The sequence below is a fragment of the Symphodus melops genome (assembly GCF_947650265.1).
Source record: "Symphodus melops genome assembly, chromosome: 23".
NCBI lineage: Eukaryota > Metazoa > Chordata > Actinopteri > Labriformes > Labridae > Symphodus > Symphodus melops.
The window spans coordinates 4,934,365-4,944,501 of record NC_136713.1 but is presented as its reverse complement, the minus strand read 5'-3'; the positions used below and the strand labels follow the sequence as shown (position 1 = coordinate 4,944,501).

The 10,137-nt window shown below is 40.9% G+C and overlaps 1 protein-coding gene across 1 annotated transcript; it reads left to right on the top strand.

The window, feature by feature from the left end:
• The first annotated feature begins 3,348 nt into the window (after positions 1-3,348).
• LOC306818847 (leucine-rich repeat-containing protein 3-like) lies at positions 3,349-6,154 on the top strand. Its single transcript, XM_079336572.1, has 2 exons — positions 3,349-3,629; positions 4,608-6,154. Exon 2 carries the CDS (start codon positions 5,031-5,033, stop codon positions 5,820-5,822), a length of 792 nt encoding a protein of 263 aa, XP_079192698.1. The 5' UTR covers positions 3,349-3,629; positions 4,608-5,030; the 3' UTR covers positions 5,823-6,154.
• The last annotated feature ends 3,983 nt before the right edge of the window (positions 6,155-10,137 follow it).

Below are 10,137 nucleotides of genomic sequence, written 5' to 3'. Positions count from 1 at the left end.
TCTTTAATTTCACCCTAATCAGAGAATTATTAAAGCTGACTCTTCTAATTAAAGACTGCTAACTCATCACTTTCATTATACCAGCCACAGTATGGAACAAACAATGACATCTCAAACAGTATTATATCACAGACTTCGACTTCAGAGTTGAACATAACTCTAAAGTTTTTAAGACTATTTGACTTTTTATTTGAGTCAGACATACTCCACACACACTTTTACACATGTATGAAGTTTTACTGTCACACTAGAATTCAATTGCAACAAGGAGGCTCATTAGTATTTCACATGGACTTTGAACAACATGGACACAGTGGATTTGTTCTCAGGCGGGGAAGCTCCTCAAGGACAGAAAGCTGGTCTTGTTAAATGGTGTGTTACAGAGCGGTGGAATCATGTATGATGGCAGGAATACCACTGAGCTAAACTGATGCCTTCGAAAGGGGGGGGGGCATTGTTTTCGTGAGCAGGAAAGGCTTCCTGGATTCAGGGCAGGATTCAAGGGTAGATTAAGAATTTTTCTTGGTGACAGCCAAGAAGCTGTCTGAGAATTTGATTTGTCGGCAGGCCATAATCATTGGAAGAGATCCAGAAAGGAGCTTTGCAGTGTGTAGGCTATCTGAGGTCAACGGGCTGCGGTCTGAATAAGGAGGCGAATCCTGCCACACAACAGGTATTTTATTAGTAGTACAAATAAATGTGCATTAAGCTGTTAACTGCAAAACTGCCCTAAATGTTATCTTAACTGGACTTCCTCAGGAGATGTAAGTTTACTTTTTGTCTTGGGTTTGTATGTCTTAACCCTGTGACATTTAATTTTTTAATGCAGATTACCATGGTGATTCATATAGGAAAGTTAAATGTCAAATCAAGCACACAGAAGTGCTCCAGCTGCCAACCACCTACTGTAATTTTCTCTATTTAGAAGATTAACCACTGTGCCCGAAATAACCCCGACCAACTCACAGCTCTGTTCGAGCCAATTTTACATATGATAAAGTAATGTGACATCCGGCTTCTCAGTGACGTGAGAGGCTTACAGTAAATCTAAGAGGACATCTGAGCTGGAAACCAGCATAGACCAAAGATCAGATCCTCTCATGTCTGGCCTTTTCGATCACACACGAGGTAAAGAAAAGCAGACAAGATTTTTGTAGGGTTAAACAAAACACTCGGGCAATAACTAAAAAGGACATCAGCAGTTCACTGTGCTCTCTTCAATTAAGGTTTTGTCTGACTTGGCTTACCTAAAAAATGTTAAGGCATCCTTTGCCCCTGTGTTGGCCTGGCATGAGAATTGGACTGGATCCATGCTATCACTCAGCAGTACTGTAAGCTACTTACAGACAACCCTTTCTCGAGAGCAGAGATGATGATGTCAGAGCAATGAGGGAGAAGAGGTGGGAATCTAAACGTTGTTCCGTCTTGAGAAGATCCGGGCTTTTTTCACCTTCCACTCTCAAGGTTGTTTGGAGAGGGTCACAGCGCTTCGAAGTACCGTGTCCTCTTGTGAGTGAATGCAATTGCAAGCAGAGCAAAATGAGCAAAATCCAATGTCAGACGGTCTCTGCAGCAGGAAAGCATCATCAAATGTACAGAGCGTTGCTTTGGAGAGGTCAATATGCACTGTAGGGCAGCACAGTGCTGCTGTCAGAGAGTGACTGCAATGTCAAAAAGAACAATGCAGAAAGTGCAGATTGATGTAGAAATTGGAGCTGATTGTCATCAGTTTGCACGAGAAATATCTCTTCACAAGTATGCAAGGAATAACTCGATAACACTTACCTGACACAGGTACTCCCAGTTGGCTTGGCTCCATGTCATCCTGGAGGAGTGTGCATTTATTCAAGATGGATCACCGGGTAGGAACTTTGCCAGGAGTCCGGACATGATGAGAAAGGGTGCTGAACAAACGCCTTGGCAAGTTTCAAGTAAACACAGCACAATGTGAAGTAAATCACCCTGATAACCAGACTGCAAGACAGACACTGGTGTTATGGGTTACTTTGACATTTATAAGTACAGGTTGTGATTTTGGATGCTCTTAAAAATAAAGCACACTTGTTTGCTCATTTTAGGGGCGGGGCTCAAGAAGAGATGCAGAGAAGAGAGTATATCCTTTTAAAATATCAGCAACAAAAAAAAAAACTTTAAAAAGGGGCATTTGTGTAATGGAGTTGTGGTTATAGCAATATCTCAGGGAGCTGGGCTGTGGTGGAGGGGCCTAATGTGATATCCTTTCAGGGGGCTCAGAAATCATGGATGGCACATGCATGCTAGAATGCATTACTGGTCAATACAATCAATAATTCTGCCTTTTAACAAAATTGTAATCATCCAGATGTCTTCGGCTGAGTTTAGCTGGTCTTTCCTGATACAGCCGGGAGTAACTGGAAGACGCTTTGGTCACGTCACTACGACACCTCTCTATGGTCGTCCACCATTAGCACAGGGCAATTATAATCACAGTTTATGAGGAATGACAGAGCCTGACACGAAGGTCAGTCACACAATCAGTTACAGGGCGAGAGCTCGAGGAACAAGAGGCAGCAGCAGATGACCACAAAAAGATGTGGTCATCTGCTGCTAAATGCTAAAGAAGATTACGTGTTTTATGGCTTGGTTGGTCCATACTGTAATATATTCTGTGATCTGTTATCCTAGCTTAGCATTAATGCTCTTTTTAATTTTTTATTGCATGCATTAAAAGAAACAATTAACGTGTGTATTAATGCGCTTTGAGGTTTTGTATTTTTAAACCAGCTAACAGTCTCCTCTTTTATTTCCTCTGTCTTTACTTTTTGGGTTTGATGTACAAAAATAATAAAGTATAATTTTTTCAAAAACAATGATATTCTCAGTTTCAACATTTTACATTTTGTCCATGCTGCATTTTCAATTTAAATTAGCCTTTCAGTGTTATGCAAATCATCACTTTATGTCTAATATATATTTTACAAAACATCCAAACTTTAAGTAGATGCAGTAAAGAAGGTGGTGTAGAAATATTAAGTGACACAAATAGGGCGAAAATATCACCATTAACCACATCATATTCCTCCACTGATTATTAAATGAAAATCTATTTCCTGTCATTTGAATAATTGGCTCAGTTTTATTGCATAATTTTCAATTTGCATAGTTCCAATAAATGAGTGAAATGATACCAAGCATATATTGATATGCAGTGATTTGATGTCCATAAAGTTGAAGTTGATGGAGCAGAGGGAGGGGTGTGGGGAGGAGGTGGGGGGTAATACCATTAGTCTCCCCGCTGACTCGCAGGTTCAGCAGGGATCCTTTTTAACAGCACGAGGGAAGAGAAGGGACCACAGCGGTGCAACTTACACTGCTGCGCCTCTGCGCATATCCACACACACACACACACACACACACTTTGTGACACACGCACATCGAGAGACACACAGCTGCTGCAAAGCTGCTCTGACAGCAGGTTGTAAACTGCGATCAAACAGTTGGACACTGACTCCTTCAGCGGCTGTTTTCTCTGTTGCTGGAGATGTTTCTTTGCAGGAGATTTTTCCTCAGATTGTTTATTCCTGGATGTCTCATCAAACACAATAAAGCTCTCTGGTGACTGCACGGAGCGGGCAGAGTGAAGCTGTCAGGTAGGTGCTGACTCTAATAACATCCTCAACTCACTTTTTGCTCTTCTTTTTCCTGCAGCGATGTAGCGATGCCTTCATTTCAAACAAATAAAGCATGAGATCATTTAACATGATTTAGGTTTCACACTGATTGTTTTGTGATAAAATGTAAACTTTGATTTGAAATAGTCTAACACAAATGTATTTTTGTTTCTGCTCTGGTTTTGCTAAGATTCGTTTGACAGAAACATTTGTATATTAAATTATATAATTCTGAAGCTTTAACACTTTCTTGATTGAATCTTCTATTTCTTACTTTTTTTTGCAGGATTTCCGTTTTTTTCTGGAGTGTTGTAGTTGTGAGTGTCTTCTACCTAAAGCAATATGTGTATATAGTCAGAGCTATTTAGCTTATGGATATTAATGTTTATTGAGGGAATCCTGCAGAAATGAGAATTTCTGCCATTCCCGAGAAACTAGTCCGACATTCATCATCTTGATCAAACAACCGCTTCCTGCTTATCAGATGCTCTTTATGATGTTATCTTCCAGCCCAATGCTCTGTGTCCCACAGTTGTTTTAATTTGTATTCTGACCTTCACTGCTCTCACATGCTCCCCTGTTAATCTTATAGAGTCCATCAGTTCTTTATTTAATCACGCATCAATGTTTAAAAGTTCACCTGCTGCGTATAGATGAGCCCAACAATCGGTTAATGGCTCGTCATTTTCTCAAAGGAACACATCCGGTGTGAAGGGACCAGTGCTTTAGAAACATCCTATTATTATGATAATTCTGAACTTTGCTGGCTTTTTTTCAGGAGGAAGTCATCTGAAAAGGGAAAAACGATTTGGGAATATGAGCTTTGAGATATGACCAAAAAAAAAAAGTTGTCAGCTTCAAAGTGATATGAGGCGTAGACTCCACAGGTTGCAAAAAACAAAAGCAAGAATCTCTTTGATTTGACATTTTTCTGTTCTTTATCTCTTTTTCTTGCAGGATTCCTCCGATCTGCCAGGAGGAAACATTATTCCAACCCTGGCACATGTGACATGTGTTGATCCAAGACTGAACGAGCATGCAAACCAGTCGGTACTTGCTCCTCTGCTGTTGGATCTAAGCTTGGACTCCCACAACTTTCAAGATAAACGATGACTGATAATGCTGAACCTGGCTGCAACATTCATTATTCAACAAACCAAATTCTAAGACTCTCTAACCAAAGAATAGATGTCGCTCTATCGGTTTCAGGGTGTTGAAAATCTTGATCCTGAGAAGTCATTTGTTGCTGCCAAGGCTTTGAATTCATGGATTTTTCTGTCAAACTGGATATCCTCGCTTATATTTCATGTCCCAAAAGCAACATTTTATCACCAACGCAACTCCTTGCGTTGATTTAACGCAGGACCAATTTGCCAGCTAATGGGGGCCTCTCAAAGGTGCGGGTCATCCTTAAAACCTTCATCCTGTGGTTCTCCTTTCTCTTTGAGAACATTGTGGCTTCTGTCAATGATTATGACTGCACAGGCTTGCCCTAAGGTCTGTCATTGCACGGACAGGAACGGTGTGGTGGTGCAGTGCACCTCACGAAACTTGGAGAGCATCCCGACGAACTTGCCCAAGGACACTGTCGTTCTCTTGCTTTCATCTAACCGGATCAGACACATCACAAGGGAGGCCTTCACAGACCTCCACCGCCTCAGGGAACTGGACTTATCTCAAAACATCATCGAGAACGTGGAGGTCGGTGCCTTTCAAGGAATTTCAGAGAGCCTGCGGACCTTGGATCTTTCAAACAACCACCTCAGCGGCCTCCCAAAGGACACCTTCTCCAAGCTGCACGCCCGGGTACGCCTGTCCAACAACCCCTGGCACTGTGAGTGCTCTTTGCAGGAGGTGTTAAGGGAGCTGAGGCTCGACCCCGAGACGGTGAACGAGGTCAGCTGCTACACGTCAGTGCAGGAGGAGTACGTCGGACAATCTGTCATCCAAGTCCTGGACTCTGGGATCAACTTTTGCAACTTCCACCACAAAACGACAGACGTGGCGATGTTCGTCGCCATGTTCGGCTGGTTTTCGATGGTGACTGCTTACATCATTTATTACATCAAACACAATCAGGAGGACGCCAGGAGGCACATGGAGTACCTCAAATCGCTGCCCAGCACGTCCCACATCAGCAAGGACTACGACACCGCCAGCAGTGTTGTCTAATGTTTTTGAGAATGGATGCAACTTTACAGAGGAAACCTTTTACCTTCAGAGCACTTCTTACTGGGGCTTACAGTTGCTACGTTACAAAATTTGGCCCATTGCACTTCTACTTCTGTCAGTAGGGTGTTAAATATTTAAATATTTAGATAAATTTGACAAATAAAACATGAAAACTATTCAAGTTCTCATGTTCTGTACCCTCCAAAAGAGCGGTCTGATTACTTTCTGCTCCGCCGTTTGTTTTCAATAAGTTGATATATGAAGTCCCGCCTCTTTTTGATTTTGATTGGTCAAAGAGGGGCGTATACAAGCATAGTGGTGTTCCAAACATCAGACCAGGTTATAGAAAATGGGCTCTGGCAGGAGAAAATTGGATGATGAAAATGTTTGTTTTATGCATATTTAGAGATGAGCTGCATTCTTGTTTTTGTCACTTTATTGGAAACATTCACATATTTTGGACATCTTTGCTGTGTTCTCGTTTTTCTTTGGACAGCCTTAGTTTGTGGTTTCTCCAGTTTTAACCTGACTTTCTAATTAGGAATAATAAAACCAGTGAACTTCTAATTAGATTTTTTGTTGTTGGTTCTAGTATGGTTTTCTTAGAGGTTGTATTTACAGTGAGCTGCTGCCCTTTAATGGGTCTGTGAGCATCCCTGCAGGTTGCTCCATAAGTCAGACACTGCTGCTGCTACTTCTTATCGCAGAATGTTTATTTCCTATTTCCTCTTTGGACATTAAAAAAAAAAAACAACCTCAAACTCAACATTCATCAGAGTCCTGCCCCTTATTTGTTCCCCCTCAAGAGAAGCAGGAGTGGAAGCAGAATGATGTGTTTATGGGTTTTGTGGGTTTGTCTCAGATTTAAACGAACTATCAAAAATCTAACACGACCTTGAATCATCTCTTCTGCAGCTCCAACACACTCCTCACATTAACAACTGTTATTTATCTCTCTAGATGCCCACAAGCCTCGATATTGAACCCCATATATCTTCAGTTACATAGAGCTGGAAGAGGCAGAATATTAATGCGTGTCTGGCGAGTCGCCACCCAAAAATAGTTCAAATCTATAAATGTAATGAGCCTTTGCAGGGGAGGTTAACTTAGGATCTCTGTATCAATCAGGGGTGCCCACAGACTCATTTACAACCAGACACCATCTGATAAAGTGAATAAAACAACTGTGCCTCATGTCGTACGAGATCTTAGTGTAGCCAAATGTCTGCCAGTTCAGCACTCTTTAATATCTCTCTCACTAAAAAACTAAAGGAACAAGCAGTCAGGGATCTTTAATAGTTTCCTCAAGCTGAGAATCTAATTAAAAGTAGGACTTAATATACTCTTACACACCCTCACATAGTCTTTGCCCTGACACAACTTTGCATCCAGACTGCATACAGTTGGAAGCTGCAGCTTTAATCCCTGATCTTTGATCCACTCTCTCATGCACAAGTCGCTTTCAGAGAAGGAGCAAAACAAATCCCATCATTGACAGAGTTGCCACAGTATCATATCATTATATGTTAACAGTGAAACAACTCTTAACTAAAGTAAATAAACCATCAGTTTAGTCTCTATGTAAGTCACATTCACTGTATAGTTATTTGATATTCTTGTGGTCTTGTTTCTGAATTCGAGGAGTTTGTGAAACTAATCTTCTGATGTGATATTACACATCTTTAAGCGTTCATAGTCCTGCCATCACGTAACACATTTTGTGAAATGTGTGCGTCCAGTTCTCCCATTGTTATTTCTGAAACTCGACCTATCTGCTGTCAAACGGTCACAACATTAATTACAGTCCACATTTCTTTGTCTTACAAGTCCCCGAGGGCCGGGGCGTTCCTACCAATGAATTGAATATTTTTAATTAGCTGCATGCAGTTGAGGTCATTGTGTCTCTCAGAGTTCAGACAAACAAAAGGCCCTTCATTAGCGCTACACAAGCAACAGCAGAAGTGACTGGTATCTATTTAGCAGCTGTTTTTCAGCATTGAGGCAGTGCGACAGATAGTGTTTAAAATTACAGCGTTATTCTGCTACTTTAAAATCAGGGCTCTGAAAAACACTTCTAGTAAACGTCCTGCTCCCCAAATTAAATCAGTCCACGCCGTAGAATATTAAAGTGTCCACATTGCTGAACAAGCAGCTCCCAGAATGTGAATTAAAGATGCATATGCACCAAAACTGGCTAAAATTAACATTATTGTGGCACCAGGCGCTTCTCCGAATACAAAAATGACAGTCAGACTTTCCATGTCCTCTCTGATTATGTCACTGTTATTATAGAGTCCTTTTAAACATTTAATGCTGTATTGTTCAGTGTTCTTGTGTGTCAGTACAGTGTCATTGATTTATGATGCACATACACACAGGGGACACACAACAGGAAGTCTTTAAAGAGATTTATCACTTTCTACTGGACGATAGCCTGAAGGCCATCCTGTGTCTTTAACCATCATAGAATGAGTTCAGTAAAACATTTTGCTGCTCGTTTTTACTCCCAAGTCTGTTCTGATAGATCAAGTTACACCATCAAAACCTGCAACAATAAAACTGCTGTAACAGAGGCTCATCTTCTCAGGGGAATCATGAAACATTAGACTTTTAAACCAATCTTCTCACACCGTAGATGTTGACTTGACTCCTTTGAGAAGGTTATTATTAAGATGATTCTCCCTGAAGCTTTTATCCAAGTAGTTTTCTTAAAGCCTGCCTCTATCCTTGACTGTTATTGTGCCACCTCCCCTCTCACACACTCCTGATTCATTTAAGGTCTTGTGAAAATGTGTCTCCTTTAACTGGATCAGGTGCTAAGCAGCTAATGTCCACTTTAATATGCAGCAGATGTTGTGCAACAGATTTGGTCCTGTCTCTGTACTGAGAGATATTTCCACTTTTCATTATTGTTGCATTTTGGCTTCTTACCAAGATTGGACAGTTTAGGTGTTTTCCTCGATGGCCTTTGACCGTTTGGCCGCAGTCACACACATGTTTCCAAGCTTTGCAGAGTCATTCTGGGAAGCTGAAATAGTTTCTCAAGATGGGCAACACATAGCTGCATGATGACACATAAGTACAAACCACTACAATGAATACAAAATCCTGTTTAAAGGAGATTCATGGAGCACATTATGTGTCATGATGACCGTCTGTTCTTGCACTAGATCACGCTAGGCATGCATGCCAATGAGACTTAGCTCGCATCCATGAATATGTACAAGACTCAGGTCTACTGTTTCATTCAGGGCCACTTCAAAAGAGCAGACTTCAGTCGTTCTAATATGCGAGTAAAGCAGAAAGAGCTTCAAGAAGAAGTCAAAGAGAGAAAAAGGCACAATACCACAGAAAGTCGAGACACTCCCAGCGAGGGGTCTTTCAATTTAAAGTGAAGGAAGGTGCAGTGTTTGGGTTTACAGAGGAGAGGAGAATTGGAGAGAGAATGATTCACTATCATTGTGTTGCACAGGGAGCTGTTGGGGGAACATGCTGAGAGAGGGCCCGCTCTGTTCAGGATGAAATCTCAGAGATATGAAGCATTCGAAGCGTGTGTGTGAGAGAGAGAGAGAGAGAGAGAGAGAGAGAGAGAGAGAGAGAGAAAGAGATGAGGCAGAGTGAGATAAAGGAAAAAAAACTTCTGCACGTTGACACGATTTTGATTCAGGATGCATCCACTGAGAGACAGTTTCTTTATGTCTGTGTGTGACAGGACGTAAATAGAAAAGACTGTGCAAAATGGCCAGAATTAAGCACGTTGTATTTCTAACAACACTCAACATTTTAGAGCTGAAAGTCAACAGTATCTAACAAGATGAGGGCAGCAATTTTTAAGAGAATCATACAAATAAAGCAACCCTTTTCTCTTTTTATCGGACCCTTTAAATTGATCTTTACGTCCTTAATTGGGTCCGTAGAGGTCATTTATCAGATGCTGCTGCAGCCCTTTAACTCCTGAGCTCCAAAGAGCTTTTTTATATCCCTCATAGAAAAGTTAGAACAACTGTTTTTAGACCTCTGCAGAACGATTTTTTTTTTTTTTACGGAGGAATACATACTGCCCTCCTGTGGAGAAACCCAGTATTACAAGTCAGAGTGCAATCTTTTACTTTTTTCTATACTCCCTTAAAACATTCCAGCAAGTTTGACATGCTTATGTGATAGTTATTTTGCAATTTCAGAAACAGTTTGTTTCAACTAAAAAAAGCTAAATTGTGATAAAGTTGTACCATAATTCAATTATTGTGATTGTATCCTGAGTTCAGTGATTCTCCTATTGAATGATTTGTGATAATTATCCATCACTTAAACTTTT

What these genes read in the sequence shown, in the direction of transcription:
- LOC306818847 (XM_079336572.1), top strand. Translation starts at nt 5,031, where the DNA reads ATGGGGGCCTCTCAAAGGTGCGGGTCATCCTTAAAACCTTCATCCTGT.